The 24,702-nt window shown below is 51.3% G+C and overlaps 1 protein-coding gene across 4 annotated transcripts; it reads right to left on the bottom strand.

Moving 5' to 3' along the window:
• Positions 1-256: 256 nt before the first annotated feature.
• Positions 257-24,045, bottom strand: LOC139363800 (SH3 domain and tetratricopeptide repeat-containing protein 1-like). 4 transcript variants are annotated; one of them, XR_011624791.1, is made up of 6 exons: positions 23,479-24,045; positions 10,520-10,703; positions 9,196-9,346; positions 5,532-5,654; positions 3,510-3,706; positions 257-657 (listed from the first exon to the last, which is right to left on the bottom strand). XR_011624791.1 is itself a non-coding variant. In XM_071098612.1 (6 exons), exons 1-3 carry the CDS (start codon positions 14,144-14,146, stop codon positions 9,313-9,315), a joined length of 339 nt encoding a protein of 112 aa, XP_070954713.1. In that variant the 5' UTR covers positions 14,147-14,514; the 3' UTR covers positions 257-657; positions 3,510-3,706; positions 5,532-5,654; positions 9,196-9,312. The 4 variants fall into 4 exon arrangements, 2 of the variants coding, with proteins under 2 accessions (XP_070954713.1, XP_070954712.1); XR_011624792.1 differs by lacking the exon at positions 23,479-24,045 and adding an exon at positions 14,023-14,504 and having other exon boundaries at positions 10,520-10,698; XM_071098612.1 differs by lacking the exon at positions 23,479-24,045 and adding an exon at positions 14,023-14,514 and having other exon boundaries at positions 10,523-10,703.
• Between the last annotated feature and the right edge of the window lie 657 nt (positions 24,046-24,702).

Below are 24,702 nucleotides of genomic sequence, written 5' to 3' on the forward strand. Positions count from 1 at the left end.
TGAAGGTTAAAGGCAAGGGCGGCACGAGACCTACAGCAAGAGCTCTGAGCAGGGAGAGCAAGGAGCTGCCCAGAGTTCCACCACCATCTCCCCTCTGGCCGCCGAGGAAACCGAGGCTCATGATGACCTGGCCCAGGTCTGTTGGACTCACAGTTGTTCTCATCCCCAAGATCAGAGGGCTGCCACCAGGGAAGGAGATGGCCCCCAGACACAGCCCAGGAAGCACACAGGGAAGGATGCCCTGGGGACTTCGGTATGTTATTGCAAAAAAAAAACCATTTATTGCTATTTGAACCCTGCTTTCATGCCTCCATTTCCCAGAAAATGAGCCACGGGAGACACCAGGAGAGGGAGGAGACCATCCTCCTTGCACAAAACCCACTCCCTCGGATGCTGTCCTCAGCGAGGGTGGCTGGAGGCCAACCAGGGGGCCCACCCGCAGAGTGGCAGAGGAGGCAGGTTGACCCTGCGGACGTTGAGCTCTGTGGTGAAGGTCCTGGCCTTCTGGTAGAAGAAGAGCGACTTCTCACGGTCCAGGAGGAAGTTGTGGGAGATGGTGGCCGGCCGCGTGTAGATCTTCAGCTGTGCCTTCTTGTTGCCCAGGTCCACGGCGGCTGCCAGTGCCAGCTGGTAGTACCCAGCTGCATCAAACGGGTCCTGAAGGGGACAGGTCATGCTCAGCAAAAGGGGGACTCGGAGCCCGTCTTCCCAGAGGCCGTTCCTGTCTCCAGGTCATTCCACATGTCCAGCCAATGCTGGCTCACCCCATGAACCCCGAAGCCTGTGACACTGCTGTGGTCTCAGCTGCAGGAGGTGGGGACGACCCTGACACCCCTGGAAGCCTTCCTGACTGCCCCTACGCTCCACTCACCCCCAGCCTTCTGCCCCAGTGCCACCCTCTCTGCAGGCAGTGGCTGCTTTCCCCATGGGCTGAGGTCAGGGCAGATCCTGCCTGCTCTGAGAGTTCCATGCAGGACCCGTGGCTCCAAGCCACAGCAGGGGCACAGCGTTGAGTGACCCAGGCTCCCCTCTGGCCCCTGTCCATGCTGACCATTTCCAGGCCCTCCACGGGACAGGCCAAGTACAAAACCATCTCACAGGTGTCCTCTCTGGCAATGTTCCCTGAAATATTGACGGAGTGTGACTCCCCAGACATCCACTCCCATTTTCAGTGCATCTTTGGCTCAAACTCACCATCCCTGGGTTGGGATGTCGTCTCCCAGAACTCCTCCTTGACCCTCCCATCCCCCACCCGGCTTCTCCCCAGGCGCCTCCTCCACATGGGGTCACCCAAGGCACCTCTCTAAGACCCATGCCTGGCCTGTCCCTCTTTACCATCTCAAGATGGCTCCCAGGGCCAAGGACAAAGTCCAAGATGCAGCAGTCCATTCCCCTACTGCCCCGCCCCACACACGGAGCAGGGGCGTGAGAAGGCCCCAAGTCACCACCACTGCTCATCCAATGCCCCCCGGCCCACTCCAACACTGGACTCTGTGCTGGGTGCGTGGCTGAGCCTAACGTCCTTGCTCCCAGTCTGAGGGACCTGGGAGTGAAGGACACTGACCTGGGAGTGAGGGACACTGACCACACAGGGTGCCCCAGGCTGTGGCAGAGGGAAGCCCAGGAGCCTGTGGGGGGCCCAGGAGGCCCCAGACTCAGTCGGGGGTGGAAGGCAAAGGCTTCCTGAAGGGGTGGGGGCATCCCAACTAAACAGGAAGGAGCCAGCCAATGCGTATGTCTCTGCGTGTGCCTGTGCGTGTGCCTGTGCGTGTTTGTGAGCCTGTGTGTGCGTGTCCGTGTGTCTGCCTGTGTGCATGCCTGTGTGTGTGGGCGCCTGTGTGTGCGTGTCTGTGTGTGCGCGCCTGGGTGTGCGTGTGCCTGTGCCCGTGTGCATTTGCGTGTGCATTTCCATGTGCCTGTAGTGTGTGCAGCAGCTAGTGAGTGGCAGACTGAGCCAGTACATACCGAATCCTCCCTATTCCAGGGCTCACTCTCACATGTAGACTAAAGGGGACCCCATTTTACAGGCAATCGGCAAAGATGCCCATTTACTCCTGCCTCTCTGCCAGCCTTCCAGGCCCCATCCAGCCCGGCTTTTTCTCCTACTCCTCTGGGCCCTGGGTCCAGAGCCTCCTATACAAGGAGGAGGGTGTAGCCTTGGAAAGACAGCCGCCCTTGGGGAATTCCGAGGGGGCCTCCCTGTGGGAAGCTGGCCTGCACTGACAGCATAGTCACGATGAGGCCCAGAGGGCTGTGCATGGGAAGGAGGTGAAGGAGGGCTGTGCATGGGAAGGAGGTGAAGGAGGCCTCTGCCCCTCAACCCCAACCGTGGACTTTGGCCTCTCAGGTACTACTTGGCCCTTTCCTTCCTCCTGGGCAGGCGGAGTGGGCGGCAGGCATGACCAAGAGAGATAAAGGCCTCTTCTGGGAGGCCCGTTCCCCTGGGTCCCAGGTGAGCCCCTGAGAGGTGAGCAGCCTCCCTCTGGGTCTGACACTTGGCACCTCCCTGTCTGGCTGGGACTTAGGAGGCCACAGGGACCACTTCTGACCACCAGGTGTCGCCAGCACTGGGCGGGGGCCTCCCGGGCAGCCCCAGACCTGCGGTGGGGGATATGGGGCGGGGTCTTAGGGCTGCGCCAGCTCGTCATGTTGTTCTAAGGCCCCCAAGATCTCGGCCCCTGGACTGGAGTGCCCTGGCCCCTCAGCCCATAAGGAGCACTGACGCGGTGCTGGTGAGATGCTGAGGAGGGGCGGTGCCTGCTGGGCAGAGGGGTGGAGACACCCCAGGTCTGAGTCTGACAGTCCCAGCTCTCCACCCCTGCAGGGCTGGGGGCAGAGGGAGCACAGCACCTCCTCTCAAGACAGACCCGACCCAGCAAGGCCTCAGCCTGGCTGGCTGGGTCCCTGCCCCACTGCACCTGCCCTGTGCTGGGGTTTCCCTGTCTGTGAACCCAATGGTAAGACACTGGTCCCACCCCACCCTTCCTGGGTGATGTGAAGATTCAAGGTGTCTCGGGACTCCAGGAAGGAGTTGCTCAGTGCAGGCTGGCACCCTGGGCAGGCTTCCTAGAGGAGGCGCCAGGATTTGGGTTGGATCTTGCATCGTGGATTTAATGTGAGGATGATGCCGTCCTCTGAAATGTCCTTCTCCCGACCCTGTTTTCTTTGTTAAATGCAACTTGACACTTGACTGTCAAGACTCAGCTTTGGTGTCACCTCATCCAGGAGGGCTCCCCGACTACAATCCCCCTTCTTTACCCAGAGGCCACCATTGCCCACTCATGTGTCAGCCTCCCTGGCTGAGACTGAGTTCTTGAGGGTGGGGCCTGGCCAGCTTGGGAGCTGGGTTGTATCTGCGAACCTTGCCCGCTCCTCCAGCTGGGTGTAGAGCTCCAGGGAGGCCACTGGGCCATTCCTAAGGAAGGCTGGAACACAGGCCTCTGAAGTCTGGGTGGAGATCCCACTCCAAGCGGGCCGGGAACACCCCGAGCCCTGCCCCTGCCACCCACCTTCAGGTCGTAGAAGATGATGTCACCAAGCACCAGGTACACCTTCACGTAGTAGAGGGTCTCCTCATCGAACTCCAGTGGCGAGTTGCAGAGCTACAGGGCCTTGAGGTAGAAGTGCTTCGCCAGCTTGCCATGGCCCAGCCGATGGTGCAGGGCGGCCAGCCGGTGGTAGGCCATGCGCTCGTTCAGCTGGTGCCCTGGGGTGCAGGCCAAAGGGGCAGGTGTGAGGACGTGGCTCCCTGGGGCAGGGAGGGCACAGGCCCCTCAGGAGCAGGTATGCAGACCCCGGGCAGCATACCTGGCTTGCCTCCAGGCACCTGCGGTCACCTGGGCAGCTCTGGCCAGTCCCTTCCAGGTTCCCAGACTCACTTTCCCATCTGCAAAGCAGAACTAATAAGGCCTGCCCCTGTCTACTGTGAGGCTTTGGCAAAGTCAGACTTGGATGGCCCAGCTCTGTGCCTACACATAGCCACCTGCCTTTGCTCACTGGTTTTAACCAGGGGAGCCCAAAAGCCATGCAGTCCAGGTGCTCCCGGGCACCCTGGCTCCAGGCAACCCACAGACGTGACATCCGACTCCTCCTGGGTGTGTCACGATCAGAGCCCCCTACCTTGGGGAGTCAGCTGCACACCTACTGTGTACTGGGCCATGGGGCACAAGGCGCTGGGGCATGTGGCCTTCCTAGGGTTCCCTGTCTCTGGAGGGGGACAGACGACCCTGGCACAGCACCAGGGGATGCCCGGCCTTAAGGGGCAGACTGTTGGAAGGGGAACTGGGATTTTATCAGCCAGAGAGCCATGTGGTTGATGAGGGTAGGAAGGGCACAAGAGAAAGGGAATATGCCACTCAGCCTGGTACATACAGGGACCAACGAGATGCCTGGCATGTCTGCAAGGCAGAGGGCACACTGGGCGGCCCTTGTGGTCAGCAGCGGGAACAGGCAGAGGAAGCAGAGCTCAGTCAGGCAGGGAGCTCTACGCTGCCTGAGAGACCTCGGGCAGTGCCCCACAGCCGGACGGGGAAGCCAGCTGGGCAGATCTGCCTGCCTGGACAGGAGACCAGGAAAATCCAGCAGCTGTTTCAGCTCCTGCCCTGCAGACCTGGAGGCTGGGCTCTGGCAAAGTGTGGGTCCTGGCAGGGTGGGGGCTCAGGGGACTTACCCAGAGTGATGCTGAGTGCTAGGGCCACGTAGGCAAACTCCAAGCCCTCCTGGGGCTTCTCCCGTGTGGCCAGGAGTGCCACCAGCTTGTTGTGCAGCTGTAGCTGCAGCTCCACCCTGCGGTTGCCCATAGTCACTGCCAGGGCCAGGACCCAGTCTTACCACACAGGCAGGTGGCTCAGGTTTCCCGCAGCACCCACCTTGCCCAGCGCCCTCCTCAGAGCTCAAACATGTGCTTGGAGCTTCCCACAGCCCAGCTACCCCTGCACCTCGACACAGGTCTGTGCTTTGGGATAACACACAGTTCATACCCCCAAGTAGGGGGCTGAAGAGTCACCTGAGGCCCATCCAGCTACACCCGGCAGCCTCAGACCAGCCTCTCCCACCTGGGCACCGGGGGTCTGACTCGGGGGAGCCAGCACTCCTCTCTGCTCTAAAAACACCACATTTATCTGTGCCCAGAGCTGAGCCACACCGTGAGCTCAGAGGAAGGGAGAAGCCGTCCCACTTCGGGATGCATGCATACCTGGGCCTCCCACTGACATGCTGTGTGTCCTTTGACATGTCCCTGTGCCTCTCTGAGCCTCAGTTTCCTCATCTGAAAGATGGGGACAGAACTTCCCGCTCATGGTTGCTTGAGATCATCAGGTACAAGGGTAGAGCCATTGTCACATCCAGGCCCCGAGCGTTTGTCCCGGGCAGGGGCACGGTCAATATCATGCCCGGTGAGACCACTTGGAAACTAACCATGTGCATGGGTGGCCCTGCCTCCAGGTGGGAGGCCTCTGCCCTGCCACACCTGTGCCTCAGCCCTCCAGGTGCCCCCCTGAGGCCCACCCACATCAGCCCACAGGCCAGCTCACCCGATAAAAGGACACGGCTTTCTCCCGCTCCCAGGCCCCATTGAAGAAGATGTCTCCAGCTGCCTCAAACAGCTCCAGCCCCAAGTTGGAGTCACCTGTGTACAGGACCACATTCTGTGCCACCTGAAAGGAGACAGAAGTTCCCTCAAGACCCACACCGGGTGAGGTGGCCACACCCACCTTTTCCAGCCTCCTTCCTCTCACACACTACAGGTACACCTGAGCATTTTTCAGACCCTGTGCATTAGGGCTGCCCCCACCACTGGCATGAGGACAATGAACTGATGCACCTGAGTGCCAGGAGATGACTGAGCAGCTGCAGCCCAGGAGCCCGACACCTGTGAATCCTACCACCAGGGCGAGCCCTAGCCCACTCCCCCTGTACTCAAAGCAGTCTCCGTGGTCCCCAGATTGCTGGGAGCCCATCCCCTGGCTCCTTTCTGCGTTGCCACATCCCTGCCACATCAACAGTGTTTGTGGGTGAGCCTGGTCCCCTCTTGGCCATGAGCTCTTGATCCCTCTCCTCAGCTCAAGGAGGTATGCAGCAGGTGGTCAATAATGAAAGCTTCACCAGGCTCGTGGGCTTCACAATTTGTTCCAGATCATGCTGTGTTTGGGAAAGCCTCTGAAAACAGCCACTATGATAGATTCATTTTGTAAGGAGATGTGCCACGTGTCGCTTGGAGCAAGTTCTTCTGTGTGTTGACTGAGTGGTCACATTATTTGAGCATGTGCTGTATACCAGCAGGTGCTGGGCACTGTGAGGGGCTGCGCCTCTGCCCTCAGGGAGAAGATGCTGGCCACTGGGGGAGGATGTGAGGGAACCAACTGGAGGGAGGGAAAAGGCACACAACAGGTGCTCAGCAGTGGCTTAGGAATGAGTGGATGGATGGATGAATGGATGAGGAGATGTAGACACATGGATGGATGGATGGGTGGGTATGTGGATAGATTAATGCTGGGATGGATGGATGGATGGACAGATGGATGGATGGATGGACGGATGGATGGACGGATGGATGGATGGATGGGCGGATGGATGGATGAATGGATGGACGGACGGGTGGGTGGATGGATGGATGGATGGATGGGTGGAATGATGTGTGTATGTCTGTATGTATGTATGGGTGGGTAGATAATGTATGGATGGGTGGAGGGTAGATGATGTATGTGCATATGGATGGACAGATGGTGGATAGACGAATGTATGGATAAACAAATTGACAAATAGATGAATGGAGGGATGGATTAATAGGTAAATTGGTGGGTGGATGGATGAATGATGGATGGATGGACGAACAGTGAATGGATGGATGGGAGAAAGGATGGATGATGGAAGGATGGATGGATGATGGATGGATGGATGGGTGAATGGATAGGTGGATGGATGATGGATGGATGGAAGGATGAACAGGTGGGTGGATGGATGGATGATGGAAGCATGGATGGATGATGGAAGCATGGATGGATGATGGATGGATGGATAGATGAATGGATAAATGGATATGTGGATGGATGATGGATGGATGGAAGGATAAACAGGTGAATGGATGGATGGTGGAAGGATGAATGGACAGATGGATGGAACAACAGGTGATGAATGGATGGATAGACGGGTGAATGCATGGATAAAAGGATGGATGAATGATGGATGGATGAATGGACAGATGGATGAATGGACAGAAGGATGGATGGACAGATGGATGGATGATTGATTGATGGATGGATGGATGGATGGATGGATGATGGATGGATGGATGGAAGGATGAATGGATGGATGATGGAAGGATGGATGGATGAATGGATAAATGGATAGATGGATGAATGATGGATGGAAGGATGAACAGGTGGTGAGTGGATGGTTGATGGAAGGATGGATGGATGATAGATGGATATATGGATGAATGGATGCATGGATGGATGGATGAATGATGGATGGATGAATGGTAGATGGATGGAAGGATGAACAGGTGGATGGATGGAAGGATGAACAGGTGAATGGATGGTTGATGGAAGGATGAATGGACGGATGGATGGATGAACAGGTGAATGGATGGATAGACGGGTGAACGGATGGATGATAAATGGATGGATGATACAAGGATGGATGATAAAAGGATGGATGGATGAATGGACAGATGGATGGATGATGGCTGGATGGATGATGGATGGATGGATGGATAAATAGATGGATGGATGGATGGAAGGATGAACAGGTGAATGGATGGATGATGGAAGGATAGATTATGGAAAGATGGATGGATGATGGAAGAATGGATGGATGGATGATGGAAGGATGGATTATGGAAAGATGGATGGATGATGGAAGGATGGATGGATGGATGAATGGATAAATGGATGGATGGAAGGATGAACAGGAGGTGAGTGGATGGATGATGGAAGGATAGATGGATGATAGATGGATGGATGGATATATGGATAAATGGATAAATGGATGGATGGATGAATGATGGATGGATGGAAGGATGAACAGGTGAATGGATGATGGAAGGATGGATGGATGAATGGACGAACAGGTGGATGGATGGTGGCTGAATGAATGGATGATTAAAGAATGGATGAATGATGGATGGACGAATGGATGGATAGATGGATGGATGGATGATGGATGGATGAATGGAAGGATGAACAGGTGAATGGAAGGATGAACAGGTGAATGGATGGATGACAGAAGGATGGATGGATGGATGGACGGAAGGATGAGCAGGTGAGTGGATGAATGATGGAAGGATGGATGGATGATGGATGGATGGAAGAATGAACAGGTGAATGGATGATGGAAGGATGGAATAATGGATGGAGGGACGGATGAACAGGTGAATGGATGGATGGAGATAAAAGGATGGATGATAAAAGGATGGATGATGAATGAATGGATGGATGGATGGACAGGTGAATGGATGGATCATGGATGGATGGAAGATGGTTGGATGGATAATGGAAAGATGGATGGAAGGATGGATGGAAGGATGGACGAACAGGTGAATGGATGGACGAAAAGGTGAACAGAAGAATGATGGATGGATGGATGGATAGAAGGATGAACAGTTGGATGGATGATGGAAAGATAGATGGAAGGATGGATGGATGGACGAACAGGTGAATGGATGGATGGACAGGTGAATAGATGGATGATAAAAGGATGGATGGATGATGGATGGATGGATGGAGGGATGGATGAATGGACGGAGGGATGGATGATGGATGGATGGATGGATGAGTGCAAAGACAAACAGGTGAATGGATGGATGATGGAAGGATGGAAGGATGGAAGGATGGATGGATGGATGATAGATGGATGGATGGAAGGACCCACAGGTGTATGGGAAGATGATGGAAGAATGGATGGATGGATGGATGATGGATGGATGGATGGATGGAAGGATGAGCAGATAAACAGATAGATGATGAAAGGATGAATGGATGGGTGGATGGACAGGTGAATGGATGGATAGACGGGTGAATAGATGGATGATAAAAGGATGGATGAATCATGGATGGATGGATGACGGATGGATGGACAGATGGATGGATGGATGGATGGAAGGACGAACAGGTAAATAGATGATGGAAGGATAAATGGATGGGTGGAAGGACAGAGAGTGAACAGCACAGGGGTCCTCCTGCATCCCTTGCCACTCACCCGGATGTACAGGTCCACCAGCTCGCTCTGCTGCAGGCTGTAATAGATCTTCCCTGCTTGCAGCCAGGCATGCGCCTCCTTCTCTTTCTTCTGAAGGTCAATGAAAATCCCCAGACTTCATTTAGTGTAGTCCAGAGTGGATTTGTAGGCCCTGGAATCAGACACAGGTGTCAGAACAAGGGCTCTCATCCTCCTGGAACCAGTCTGCCTCCTCCCGTGGGTCTGGTGACAGATGAATCTGGAATGTGCGGACTGGGAATGGCCCTCTTGTGTGTGCAGTGTTCTGCCCTTCCCAGGCTGCTGGGAGGGCCAGGGTGAACACACACAGCATGGAAAAGATGAAGGACATCCTTCTGAGGGAATTGAGCATCATGCTGCCCTGTGGCAGGAGGAGTGTGCTAGTTCATCTCCCCTGCCTCCCAGACATGGCCTGTGTCTTCTCCAGACGCACCAGGAGCCGTTAGTGTTCAGAGGCTATCTGGGCCGATGGTTCTCAAGGTGTGCAGGTATCACAGTCACCCGGAGGCCTGTTCCTATAGCTTGCTGGCCCTGCCCAGAGAGCTTCCGGCTCCACAGGCCTGGGGCAGGCCCTAGAACTCCCACTTGCCACAGGCTCCTAGGTGACATGGATGCTGCTCTGCTGGTCCAGGGACTACACTTTGAGAAGCATGGCTCTAGCACACTGGCCCATTTTCCTTCTGTGAACCTGAGGCCAAGACTGAAGCCAGTCTCCCAGGTCCCCATGGAATCTGGCTCCTTCCCTGCTCTCTCAGTAAGTCCGACACTCGAGGGGGTGTGACTGCAGCAATGTCACTGGGCCCTGTGGGTGGGGTGGCCAGGGCCATGGTTACCCCACCAGGTCAGGATGCTTAGGGGAAGCCGAGTAGGCCACATATGGGACGTGAGACCTTGAAACCCTGCCCCAGTGAAGCAGGTGACACAACTGGCTCTGTCTTCTGTGGGAGAGAAGCCACAGGTGGCTGCTGTGGTCACATTTAATGGGACAGATGAAGGCCAGGAGTGAAGATTCGGGGAAGGCAGAGGTCAGATGACTAAAGCCACCATAGTAGGAAGAACAGCCCAGAGTGCACGTACTGCCTCTGCTGGGGTTTAGATGACCTTTGACCCAACAAGGGAGGCTCAAGGGACTCACAGGCCAGCAGCAGCCCTGGGACGACCCCAGGCCCACCAGCTCAAAGCATCTGATGCCAAGGAACCAAACGATCAAAAGGAATGGGGCTGCTGGGGTCCTGGGACAGCTTTCTTGTGCCCCACTCCTTGCCCTGCCCGTCCCCACCTCCACGACTGCAAAGCCAGCCCTTACCACCGCTCGGTACCCAGGGACAGGTAGAGCTGACTGATGGTCTCCAGGAGCTGCCCCTCCAGCACCTTGTCGGCCACCTTGCAGGCCAGGGAGAGCTGGAGCTCATGGTAGATGACACACTGGGCCTCGCTGGGCATGACGGTGCCGTAGAAGTAGCACAGCCGCTGGACGGCCCACAGCTGGCCTGGGCAGAAGACAAAATGGAAGACGTTAGTCTCCCAGCATCGAAGCGAGGCTGGCTGGGCTCGGAGGCCCCTGCGCCATGCTTGCTCTTTCACACCTCTGTGAGCCTGGGCCCCATAGGCGGGGAGACTGAGCACAGACAGGCCATGCACTTGTGCCAGGAGATTCCGAACACACAGTCACATGGGCACACCTTGGTGCAGATTCTCATGGTAGAGGCCGGCCTTCTTTACAACTCCCAGGGCCGAGGTCCTGGCCAGGCTCGGCCCCTGCACCAGGCCATCTATTTCTGCTTCACAAAGCCCCTCTGGCCAGGACCAGGGCCGCCTTCAGCCTGAGCTGATGAGGCCAGGGGCACAAGTAGCCCCTGTCGCAGATGGAACCCTGAGAGAGCAAAGCCAAGCGTCATGTCTGCCACATACGGCATCATGTTGGGGGAATGGGGTTCAAAGCCGGGCCCTGGCATTCCCACACATGCTTCTCTCATGCAACCAGGCTCCCAAGCCACAGGCTCACTGGCCTCTCCCAAAGCCAGGGCGCTGGGATAGGTGGAAAGTTTCTGATTTTCTAGTGACAGAAACATTCCGGAGATTAACACAGGAAACCAGGTACACCGAATGGACATCTGTTACACACACCACCCAACAACAGCTGAATACACAGTCCTCTCGAGCACCCATGGGACATTCCCCATGACAGACCATGTGCCAGGCCACAAAATGAGCCTCAGTGAATGGAGAAGGACTGAGACCAAAGCAGAGGTGTTCTTCAGCTGTACTGGCACGAAACTGGAAATCAACAGTGAAGGAAATGTGAGAAATTCAAAAATATGTGGAAATTGCACACTCCTAAACAACCAGTGAGTCAAAGAGACCATCAGGGAAACTGAAAACTAATTTGAGAAGAATGCAAACAAATGCACAGCCCGGGCCAGCGCGGTGGCTCATGCCTGTCATCCCAGCACTGTGGGAGGCCAAGGCGGGAGGATCGCTTGAGTCCAGGAGTTTGAGATCAGCCTGGGAAACATGGTGAAATCCCGTCTCTATAAAAAAATAAAATATAAAAATTAGCCGGGTGGGGTGGTGCACATCTGTAATCCCAGCTACTCAGGAGGCTGAGGCATGAGAATGGCTTGAACCTGGGTAGAAGTTGCAGTGAGCCAAGATTGCACCACTGCACCCCACCCCGGGCAATAGAGCAAAACTCTGTCTTTAAAAAAAAAAAATAGCACAGTGTATCAAAAATTCCAAGATGCAGCTAAGGCAGTGCTGAAAGGGAAATATATAACTGTAAATGTCTACATTCAAAGAGAGAAGACAAATCTCAAATCAAAAACCTAACCTTCCACCTTGAGAAACTAGAAAAAGAATGAATTAACCCAAAGCAAATAAAAGGAAGAAAATAATAAACATGAGAGTGGAAATGGGAAGTAAAAATACAGAGAATGGAAAAACAAAAGAGATAATCAACAGAACCAAAAGTGGGTTTTTTGAAAATAATAAAAAAATTGACAAATCTTTCACCAGACTGACCAAGAAAAGAAAGATGGACACAAATGACTAAAATCAGAGACTGAGCACCATGGCTCACGCCTGTCATCCCAGGCTTTGTGAGGCCGAGGTGGAAGGATCGCTGAGGCCAGCATTCAAGACCGGCCTGGGGGAACATGATGAGACCCCATCTCTAATAAAAAGAAATAAATAAAAAATTAAAAACCCAAGTTTCTAAAATGAGAAATGAAAGAGGAAACATTATTGCCAACCTGACAGAAATAAAAGGATTCCATGAAAACACTACGAACAATTGTACACCAACAAATCAGACCATCTAGACACAACAGCCAAACTCCTAAAATGACACAAACTACCAAAAGTGACTCAAAAATGACCCCAAGTAAGCATGTGGGGTATCAGCCCCGCCCTCGGTCTCCTCGACCGTTCAGCTCAGGGTGGGGAGATAGGGAAGCATGATCCCCGTTCCCTGGCCTGCATTTCCAAGTCTGAATCCCCCAGCACCCTGGGGAGGGCCTCGTAGGAGGAGGTGCCACAGGCTATTGTGCCAGGAGCCACCGGAGGCTGCAGTGGGGGTTGGGGCGCTGGATTCCTGGAGGGTCTCCTTCCAGTCAGAGAATGCCCCTGGGGAAGAAGCCTGGGTCTGAACCCCCCACCCCTCCTTGGGCAGATGTATGGGACCGGGGCCCCTTCACACGGTCCTTCCCAAAATCTCATCCCTCCTAGGGCCAGGAGTGGGTGCCAGGCCTGTGCTGGGAAATGGGCAGATTTGGCCACAGCCCCTGGGGCTCTGGTCCAGGCCACAGGAGGCACCTCTGAGTGGTCTCACTATGCCATGACAAAGCGCTGCAAGGCAGAGGGGACCCACAACAGTATCCCTTGTCTCGGCCATTTCCCTGGACTCAACTTCCTCATCTATCCTCTGCGGCCTAGATTTCGGACAGCCCTGCCCACCTACTGTCCGTTCACTGCTCAGTCTGCAGTGACTGTTGGATAGCACGCCATGGCTCCCCAGTGCTCTTGGGGAAAAGGCCAAGCCACAGCCTGAGGCCCCAGGCCCTGCTTAGCTCTCCAGAAGAGCTTCTCACCATCCAGCACCCAACCCACCCACTCCTAACTCTGCACCTCCCTGCATAAGCCCTGCTCACTCACCCCCGCTCACACCCCACTTATCCCCGCTCACACTTCCGCTCACTCACGCCAATCACACCTCCGCTCACTCACCCCCACTCAGTGATCCCCGCTCACACTCCCACTCACTCACCACCACACCCCACTCATCCCTGCTCACACTCCTGCTCACTCACCCCATCACACCTCTGCTCACTCACCCCCACTCACTCATCCCCGCTCACTCACCCCCATCACACCTCCGCTCACTCTCCACCACTCACTCATCCCTGCTCACACTCCCGTTTGCTCACCCCCACTCACTCACCCCCACTCAATCACCCCCACTCAATCACCCCCACTCACTCAACGCCGCTCACACCCCCTTCATCTCCGCTCACTCACCCCCACTCGCTCACCCCTGCTCACACCCCACTCATCCCCGCTCACACTCCCACTCACTCACCCCCATCACACCTCCACTCACTCACCCCCACTCACTCATCCCCGCTCACTCACCCCCACTCACTCACCACCACTCACCCCCACTAGCTTATCCCTGGTCCTTCACACAGGCTACACCACCAGCCCCTCCCCCACCACCTATTACTTGACTAAATCCTCTCAACCCTCTGGTCCCAGACTAAAGAGGCTTCCCTAACCCGGGGCCAAGTGCTGCCCCGCCATCACGCCACTCACCCTTTTGTGGCTTCTCTGGCCTAAAGCTCACATTCCCACGCTCAGTCCCTGCCACCCGAGGACCCCACAAGCCCCATTTGTGGGTGGGGCCTGGCACACACTGCACAACGAGCTGCTTTTGCATGAACTGCTCTGCGGCTTTGGGCAATCACCCACCCCGTGTCCTCTGTGAAGTGGGATGACAGGTGCGCAGTCTGCCAACACACCAAGCAGATAACACGGGCACAAGAACCGGCGTTCAGGGCCTGGCTCATGGAGGGGCCCCAAGTCCCAGCTCAGCAGAGCCTGCCTTGATCCCAGGGTTATGGCTAGGGATTCCCAGCACGCAGGACTTTCCGTGCTCAAGGCAGCATGGTCCCTGGGCAAACTGGGAAGAGCTGGCTGCCCCAGTAGGGCAGAGGGCCTGGCCCTGCGTGGGAACCGCCTGTCTCCAGGGCGCTTGCCAACATCTGCTGCTGGCCATGACTCAGCACTTTCGATGGTGGAAAAACCACCACTTGATTCTGAATCACAAACCCCAGGTGTGCCCTGACGCGAGTGGCCCCGGAAGGCGCACAGGAGGAACCGGGACACTCACTCTCCACATGGCCCATCTCCACAGCGACCAGAAGGGCCCACTCATAGTAGCCCTTGCCCTGCTGGGCCGGACCCTGGTGGGTGCAGAGGTGGCCCAGCTGCAGGAGCACGTGGTGAAGTCCCGGCCACACTCCCTGCAGGGCAGCCTCGAGAACAGCCGCACGGCCTCCAGGAGGTAGTGTTGGGCCAGCCTGCTGGCACCCGCGTGCAGGCACAGGGTCCCGAAGTTGGCCAGCACCACTGCCTGGTTCCTCCGCTGGCCCAGGTCCTGAGCCGCCCGCAGGGTGCGGTAGTAGCCCTAGGCTGCCTGTCTCATCCGGCCCAGCAGGGCAAGGGCTACTATGCCTTCAGAGCCACGTCTCTCTCTTGTCATCTAACCCATTTAAACTCTCCTTTCAAACTATATGCCAGACCTAACCACTTCTCACCTTTCTCATCATTTCCAAGCAGGTCCAGCCCTATCATAGCGCTCTGGGTTACTGCAAAAGCCTCCCAATCGCCAGGCACAGTGGCTCATGCTTGTAATCCCAGTACTTTGGTAGGCCAAGGCAGGTGGATCATCAGAGGTCAGGAGTTCAAGACCAGCCTGGCCAACATGGTGAAACCCCTCTACTAAAAATACAAAAAATTAGCCAAGCATGGTGGTGGGTGCCTGTAATCCCAGCTATTCGGGAGGCTGAAGCAGGAGAATCACTTGAACACAGAAGGCAGAGGTTACAGTGAGCCGAGATCGTGCCATTGCACTCCAGCCTGGGTGACAAGAGCGAAACTCCATCTCAGAAGGTTTAAAAAAAAAAAAAAAAGCCTCCCAACCTACCTCTCTCCTTCCACCTTTCACCCTGCCCTGCATTCTACCTTCCACTCTCAAACATTTCAGAAAAAAAAAAAAAAATTATATCCACAGAGAGAGAAAGGGAAAGTACAAATGGGGTAAAATGTTTGGGGAATCTGAGGGAAGAGTATATGGGAATTCTCTGTACTATTTTTGCAACTTTTCCATAAGTCTGGATTATTTTGAATTCAAGAGTTAAACAAAGAAAAAACAACAACCAAAACAAAAACAAAACACTATCTGCCTTTGTGAATCCATCCTGTCTTTCCCCTGGCAACTGAAGGATGCTCTCAACTAAGCACATCTATTTTTTCATGAACACTAAAAGAACCCTTGCCTAGTTTTGACTTTCTGTGCTTGGTAGTAGAATTTCATATATATGTGTGTGTGTACATATATGTGTGTGGTGTGTGTGTATATACAGAAAGGGAGAAATATATATGTGTATATATACATAAATATATTGTAAATTTACAATGGTAATGTGTATATATATAAATATATGTGTGTGTGTAGATATATATAATACATACCCCATAGCCTGTCCTTAACCAGTTCTAAACTTAGTCGGAAAAACACATACCTAAGCAGAGAATTTCAAAATAATATGATGAATATTTTGATAGAGGGATGTGTTGCTATGGAACATGCTGCTAAGACACAAAACCTCCTAGGTGGGGCAATGAATGAACGAAGTTTTGCACCTATAGGCACCCCCTCTGATATCCCCTCAAACGTTTATATTTATATGCATTTGCTTCCCCCAGGACCCCCGTTTGATAAGGGTTAGTCCTAGAGCCTAGCAAGTTCCTACTACAGCTGGCACACATATGCCATTCAAGAAACAGTGGCTGAGTGAATGACGAGTTAAGAACCATTTGTCAGCCAGTGCTCAGTAATACAAAATGCACTGGTATGCAAATTATATTTTTCTTGAAAGCAAGGGCAGGATCACAAATTAACTTTCCAGAGAAAGCAAACCTCAAAAGCTTCTTTACCCTACTAAAGCACGTTATAAGAAGCTCCCCTTATATAAAAGAAAACCTCCTCATTCGTTATCAATGGCATGGAAACCTAATAAGCCTTCACCTCTGATGACATCTCTTCCATCCCCAGGGCTAGAAGAAGGAGGTTCCAGAAACCCTGGTAGTTGTGAAGGTGGCTCCCAGCTCTGACAGTCTTGAACCCTGCGGGTGCGGGGGTCACACAGCAGAAGAACAACAGAGGGAAGCATCATCAGGCTTTGAATATGTTTGAACAAGAGATGGCAAATAGGCTGCAGCCAACTGAAAACATCAGAGATTCATGGTGGCCACCTGAGGGGTTGTGCTCTTAAAAAACAAAAATAAAAATTAAAAATTAAAAAATTTAAAAAGGAAGGGGTCAAGAATCCATCAGGTCTGACTGAGATGTGTATCAGTGACTAACACCCCATATGGCAAAAGTACTCCGGTGCACTTTGGGTACTCACAGCTTCAGCAGTATTCAAAGGCGTGTGCTTCCCTAAGACTAAGCCACGGGAATACCCCCAGCAACAATGCCAGGAGAAACGTCTAACATGGATTTGGCTAGAAATACAGTTGTCTTTAACAAATTAACACTGAATAAATCCTGACTTATTAGAGCCTGCGAGAATGACATTCTCAATGATAACAGTTATCACTACAATCTCCAAACATCTGCGATCCTGCAAGGAGGAACTGTGACAGCACAGGCCATGTGTCCAGGCTGCTTCCCAGACTGCCTGTTACAGAATAAAAGAAATGAAACACCCCCTACGAATGTCTTCACTGACATTCAGCCAGTTATTCCTTTGTGTGCATCTCTGTGCTAAAATGGCCATTCTTCCCCACAGCCTGAAGTCATACGCTAAAATAAATGAGACTCACATGAAGCCAGAAACGTGCAGATGCCAAGGAAACCAACACAAACGAAATGGGCTGGAGAGTGTGGCCAGGAGGATGGTACCTCCCAGGAAGCAATTACTTCATCTCTGCCCATGAAGCAGGCAGCTGTCACTGTCCCCCAGGCCCACGCCAGCCACTCGAAGTAGGTTCTAACCAAACTACCTCCAGCAATCAACATAAATACACCACACAATTGGTGTCTGAAAGGACACCTTGCAACCAACAAGAAACTGTAAGCACAACTTTGAAAAACTGTGCAACTAAAATCCTTGGAAAGGGATCAACACTGCCACATTTTGACTCAAATACTGTTTCGTGGTAGCACTGCAATAATTCACTGAAACAAAAGAATGAATGAGGAACATTATATAAATGAATATAAAAGAATGAATGAAGAATGAACATTATATAAATGAATGTTTATATAGGAATCAGAGGAAGCATGACTAATCATTTAAAGAAATAGGTCAAGAAACTGCTAGGTTCAGATGCTACCGTGAGACACTGTCAGGGCCTTAGGCAAATTCACTTCTCTTGGTCCTGTTTCTAGGTTCATCAAAAATCAGCTTTGGATTAGGGAATCTGTTGCTTTCCAATGCCTTCCTTCTGCGATTCCAGCCCAGATTTTAGGACTGCTCTCCCACTTGGTATATGAAAGCACTTTCTATGTATAATAGCAAGAGTACATTTCTGTGTTGAACGCGGTTTGGGACCTACTCTACGAGGCAGAATATCATCATGTAATTTTAAGCATGACAACAAGGCACACTCTAGATAAGGATTACACATAAGGCGTGGCCATACACCTGTGCGTGCCTGGCAGGGAGATGGGGAAGTCTCATTTAATGAAGCCGGGGTGCCTGTTGCACCTTAACATCCTCAGTCCACATCAAGTTCACAACGTCCTTCTGACATCAAACCACAGGTATCACATACTTTTCCATACTTTCCACCCAAGATTAAAATATGCAGAGCACCGTGATAAAGATGCCTCCATCCCCAGCGTGTGGGCTCACATTCTGTAGAATTACATACTTTCGGGGCAAAATGGTGACCAGGTTGTAGCGGCAAGCAAGACTGGGCTCCGTGGGGACAGCAGGCCCTGCAGCAGCCACCACTCCTGTCGCCACAGTCTGATGCAGCTGCAGAGAAGCTGTGGCTGAGGCCATTCACTTTGTGAGAGAACCGCACAGGAGGGAAAAGGTAGGGAAGGTAGGGAAGAGGGCAATGTCAGGCTTCTGAGCCCAAGCCAAGCCATCGCATCCCCTGTGACTTGCACGTATATGCCCAGATGGCCTGAAGTAACTGAAGAATCACAAAAGAAGTGCAAATGCCCTGTCCCGCCTTAACTGATGACATTCCACCACAAAAGAAGTGAAAATGGCTGGTTCTTGCCTTAAGTGATGATATTATCTTGTGAAATTCCTTTTCCTGGCTCATCCTGGCTCAAAAAGCTCCCACACTGAGCACCTTGTGACCCCCACTCCTGCCCACCAGAGAACCCCCCTTTGACTGTAATTTTCCTTTACCTACCCAAATCCTATAAAACGGCCCCACCCTTATCTCCCTCCACTGACTCTCTTTTAGGACTCAGCCCGCCTGCACCCAGGTGATTAAAAAGCTTTATTGCTCACACAAAGCCTGTTTGGTGGTCTCTTCACATGGACGTACATGACAGGCAGGTGCAGAGCCAGGGAAGGATCTGTGATGAGAACAGAAAGGAATGCGCCTCCCTGTACACACACTCGGAGTTTATGACAATGTGGGTAGGGGGCTGAACTGGATGCCTGAGAACATTCCTCCAAGTTCCTTTGCTGATTTTCTAAATATTGGTGTAAAATCTGAACTCAGAAAATTTTTTTAAATCGCTTCAATCAACATCTTTGTCTGGTGCTCAGCATCATGTCTACATGATTATCTAGAAAACCAACTTCAGTTCTAAGGCTCACGTCCTCCTACAGTGTCCCAGGGATTTTACAAGGGAATGCACCTCTCATTCGCATCAACAACACACACAACTACCATTAAATAAATGCTTAATTTGCTTACACAATTTTTTAAACACCCAGATTTGAAATACAATAGAGAAGACAACTTTTTGATAGCTCTGCTTGCCAACTGGGAACTGCAGGTGGAGAAAATAACCTGCCATGATTTCTAACCAGTCAACCACCTGTCTTCCCTGGCTGCAGTAGGAGCAATCTTTCTGAGCTCAGGATGAAAAAGAACCCAGCTTGTTAAGGGACAGATAATCATCAGTTCTCAGCAGGCCTCCCGGGTCCCAAATCCCCATGTGATACGTGGAAGTAAAAAGCTATCAATGACCAAGCATCTGAACACTTATCCCACCTTGCCATCTGCTTCTCCTGCCATGCAAATATAAAATTAATAAGCCTGCTATTAGAGAACAGAGTTGGTGCTGCATCTGTCTTCCTAAAATTACGGATAATTACCAGCCCGCAATGGCTTCTAATCAGATTTGAGTGGTCCCTTAGACAGGAAGCTAAAGTGCCTCAGCCCTAAACTGAGAAGAAAACAGAAACTGGAATGTTCTAGGTTTGATTTTTTCCCCCTTGTTCTAAAGTTGCTGTTCCCAAATCTCCTTCTACTGTCTTGTTTATAAAATGTATGAGAAACAGGGAAATTTAAAGACACTATAGAAATGGCCACTTTTTCTAGCTACAAACTTCGTGAACATGATTTTCAGCTGCTGGGCTTTTTCTCCACGAACTGTGAGCCTGGAGTACATTTTTCTCCCTCGTGGTTACACATTCAGAGTCAGGGAAAGTGGCTTTAGCAGTAAAGAGGGGAGTGCAGTGAGAAGTGACCGGGCACTGAGAAGGGCAGACAGGGACTCTACCTCGGTGTCCTGCAGCATTCCTGGGCCTCGGCCTTTACTTTCCATATGAACAAGGGATCTAAAGGCCCATGATTCTAGGCCATGACAGCTCTTCATACACACATACGCAAATATCACACGCCTATGTGAAAAGCTGTGACACTTGGCTGATTTCCTAAGAAGTTATCTTGTATCATTTCTACTCAAGTACTCCACCTCCTTCCAGACAAGTATCTGAGGATGACGGGCTATCCCACAGCAATGTGTGTAACCTCTCCTGCTTATGATCCCTGTTCACATAGCATTTTCCAAAAGCATTTGGTGTGAAATGACAGAAGAAAGAAGAAGGAGGTTCTTTTAGCCCATTCATTCATTCACTCACTCAACAAATATTGACTGACTAACTACGTGCCAGGCACTGGTGATATAACAAGGAACATATATATTTTTGTAGGTAGAGACAGACAACCAAAAAGTATGTTAAAGAGCGATCAATGCTGTAGAGGAAAATACACCAGGAAACAGGAAAGAAGAATACCCCTAGCCACCCTACACTGGGGTGATGCTAGCGTTACAAAATGGAAACAGTGGCCGGGCACGGTGGCTCACACCTGTAATCTCAGCTCTTTGGGAGACTGAGGCAGGCAGATCATCTGAGTTCAGGAGTTCAAGATCAGCCTGACCAATACGGCGAAACTCTCTCTCTACTAAAAACATAAAAATTAGCTGGACGTGGTGGCACACACCTGTAATCCCAGTTACTCAGGAAGCTGAGGCACAAGAATCACTTGAACCTGGGAGGCAGAGGTTGGAGTGAGCCGAGGTCGCGCCACTGCACTCCAGCCTGGGTGACAGAGCAAGACTCTGTCTCAAAAACAGTAAAAATAAAAATAAAATGTAAACAGAGAATAAGATACCAAAAGAAAGAACGTGAACGATTAATTGTAACAAAAGCCTTTGTAAGCTGATACTTTCCTTCCTGGATCCTTGTACCTTACAAATGGAAAAAAGCGGTGGGTAGGGGTAGCATCAAAATGATGGTGATGTTTTAAGATGGCTTTGGGTTTCAGATGTCTGACAGCCATACTCATGTACTTCAAGGAGAAAGCTCTAGCTCTATAAGCCATCTGGGCAATGGTTTAATGTCTTTTTTTTTTTTCCAGAGGGTTTTTAAAGTACAGGAAAACGTGTGTGTTTATTTGGCTGCTCTGTGCCCGCACACGTGCAAACTGTGCTAACAGGTTTTTCCATGTTTTGCTGAATTTGCCAGCTTGCCATAAACAGGCTTCCATGTCTTAATTGTCTATAAATAGCACAAACACACAAAAATGCAAATCAAGACAAGCTGTCCCTTCAACTGCTGCTGCCATGATGACAGCGAGCGACAATTGGCCAAATCAATACATGGAGACTGAAGCTGTCCGGCAGAGAGCACAGGGCCGACTGCTTTTCCCATAGCATTTAAAGAAACAAGCGGAAACAGCTCTCCACACAGGACAGACACGTCCTTTGTTCTTTGAATAAATGCTGCCAATGCCCAAAATACTTTCTCCATCACACTATCTATATGGAATTCAAGTTCCTTCCAATACCATGAGTAACGCCAGTGATAGACTATGTTTAGCCATAATGACCCATTAGCATTCTTTCTCCTCTAAAATGTTGAAATAGTAACATTGAGTGTGCACTCACGAGGTGCCAGGCTCTGAGTTTGATCTCGTTTAGTTCTCATTGAAATCCGGTAAGATCAGTACATATTCTCTCATTTTTCATAGATGAGGAAACTGAGTCATAGAAAGGCTAAGTAAGTTGTCCATGGTCACAGGTTATTTAGGAACTTTTCTCCAAACTTTCAAAAGTTAACTACTGCCACTATTACAAATGGGTTTCTGTTTGTTTTTCTTTTTTTTTTTTTTTGAGACAGGCTCTTGCTCTGACCAGACTGGAGTGCAGTGGCGTGATGATGTTTCACTGCAGCCTCGACTTCCCGGGCTCAAGTGATTCTCGCACCTCAGCCTCTCCAGTAGCTGGGATTACAGGCATGAGCCACCACACCTGGCTAATTTTTTAATTTTTATTTTTTGTCGGGATGGGGTTTCACCATGTTGCCCAGACTGGTTCCGAACTCTGGGCTCAAGAGATCCTCCCAGGTCATCCTCCCAAAGTGCTGGGATTACAGGTGTAAACCACTGTGCACAGCCCTACACATGCGACTTGTACAAAGTCAGAGCAGTGAGCAGGAAGAGAACAGAGACTTCAGTGAGTCTCCTGGCTGTTGCAACACCATATCCCTCCTCCATACCGTAATGTGTCTACACCCACCAAGCTCCTAGACGTTGAAGGCAGGCCAGCTCAGAGACGAAACAGCAGTAAAGAAAGAGAAGATGCAGACATGCGTCTTGATTTCAGCTCGAGCGTGCGTCTCTCCCCTGCAGCTGCACAGGCAGAAACCAGGGGCCGTGAGTCTAAGGCAGTGTGTTTGGTTCCTGGCAGGTAATCTTTTGGGAGACCATCCCATACAATTAGTGTTATACTTCTCAAAAAGGAAGTGTGACTTTTATAGAAAAATCGATTCCATTTGGGAGAAAGGTCTAATAAAACCACAAAAGGATAATACAACAACAAATTAAATTCATCTGTCCAAACTGAAATCCCAAAGCCCTCTGGGCACACAGCTGCTTTTCTGAGCTGAAATTCAGCTCCAGCTAAGAAACAGGTCAACTTTTCTAAAAAGATTTCTTTTTCACATGCCTTCAATAAAAATTCCTTTCCCTCACTTGTCATTTTCCAGATTTAATGGCTCCGTTGGCCTTCCTCTTATTTAGGCCATGAGCACTGACTGCATGTCTGCTATGGCCGGGACTCCAAGGGAGGCACCCTAGGGAACACAGATGACCGCAGCACAGCGACACCCTCAAGGAGCACACACGGGGAAGGCAAGATGATACCATCGCAGCCTTCAAACAGAAAAGAACTTGGCATCCATACCCCGGCCCGTTTCTAGAAAACAACGATGCTGAGTCAGTAACATCTACCGAACAGCCTGCAGCGTGGAGGCAGGCACGAGGGGGCTCCATGTGGGGAAGAGCACCTTCAGAAGGGGGCATGCAAGCAACGTGGAGGCAGGAGACACTCCCACGCACAAGGGCCAGCCTGGGGGCCTGCAGAAATGCCCATGCATCTGAGAGGAGGGAGAGAGGACAAGATACTTAAATGCTCCAAAATGAATAGAAGCCTCCCAAGAACCTCCCCCAAAATGGGGCAGGGATTTACAAAAGACCAAACCGAGCATGCGCAGTTACCTGAGCATAGCGCCACCAGAGCCAGCTATCGAGGAAGAAACAGGGTCACTAGAAGCCTGAGCCTCTACTCCCAGCTCTGCAACTCATTCACCCTATGACCTTGGTGAAGGCTCTTAGCTTCTGTGAGCCACAAGAGAATCACGGGAAAACAGAAGATATGAAAACTGCTCTGCCTTTTTCACAGAACTGCTGAGGGAATAAAATCAGATAATGGATTTTTAAATTCTCTGTGAATTACGAAGCAAAATACAAACGTATGAAATCATTCTTACCATTAATAACAGCACTGTAAAATTAAGAGCAGAGTTAAGACCACAGCATTTTCCACCCCCCGACTCCCGAGAGAAATAGTGAGTCCAGCTGATGTATTTGGGCAACCCCAGTATCTAGGCTGTGAGAGCCTCAAACAGCTCATGAACTCTGACAGTATCACTCCAGCTCAGTGCTCATTAAGTTCTCCAAGACAGCCACTGACATAAAATACTACAGCTTTTTCAGCTGGGCTTGAAGCCCTCCAAGCTCACAGCACAGCTAAACAATGAAGAAGAGGTTTTCTGCCACTAGGCTCCAAAGCTGGCTTTTGTAGATTCCCATAGAAAGAACATTCAAGGCCAGGTGTGGTGGCTCATGCCTGTAATCCCAGCAATTTGGGAAGCTGAGGCAGGAGGATCACCTGAGGTCAGAAGTTCAAGAACAGCCTGGCCAATATGGCGAAGCTCCCTCTGGACTAAAAATACAAAAATTAGCCGGGCATGCTGGCGGGCACCTGTAATCCCAGCTACTCGGGAGGCTGAGGCAGGAAAATCGCTTGAACTCAGGAGGCTGAGGTTGCAGTGAGCTGAGATCACGCCACTGCACTCCAGCCTGAGGGACAAGAGTGAAACTCCATCTCAAAGAAAAAAAAATAAAGAAAGAGCATTCTTTTTTGCTGATGTTAAATTTCCTGTGCTTAATACAGAGAAATCATACAACACTGAAATCCTGAAAAACATATCATAAAAAGCATTTAGTGACTGAAAAGACATTCAATATAACCTGTAACAGTGAGTTCTCCTCCTCTTTCCAGCCAGCTCCACTAATGCTGTGACCCTTAACAATGCTTTCACTAACACAGAGAAAAATTAATAGGACCGCTTGCCCCTCTCAGCTGACAGCTAAACCAGTGCTTCTCCCTGGGCTCACTAAAGATGACCTTTACCTAAAACCAGGCTGCAAAGACCCTGG

The sequence above is a fragment of the Macaca nemestrina genome, chromosome 6 (assembly GCF_043159975.1).
Source record: "Macaca nemestrina isolate mMacNem1 chromosome 6, mMacNem.hap1, whole genome shotgun sequence".
NCBI classification, from domain to species: Eukaryota; Metazoa; Chordata; class Mammalia; order Primates; family Cercopithecidae; genus Macaca; species Macaca nemestrina.

Excerpts from the sequence above, each read along its gene's own strand:
- LOC139363800 (XM_071098611.1), bottom strand. The coding sequence starts at position 14,146 with ATGCAAAAGCAGCTCGTTGTGCAGTGTGTGCCAGGCCCCACCCACAAA. Across the intron at positions 10,704-14,022 it reads GCCAGAGAAGCCACAAAAGG|GCCAGCTGTGGGCCGTCCAG; the intron begins GTGAGTGGCGTG and ends TCTTCTGCCCAG. Across the intron at positions 9,347-10,519 it reads TCCCTGGGTACCGAGCGGTG|GGCCTACAAATCCACTCTGG; the intron begins GTAAGGGCTGGC and ends GTCTGATTCCAG.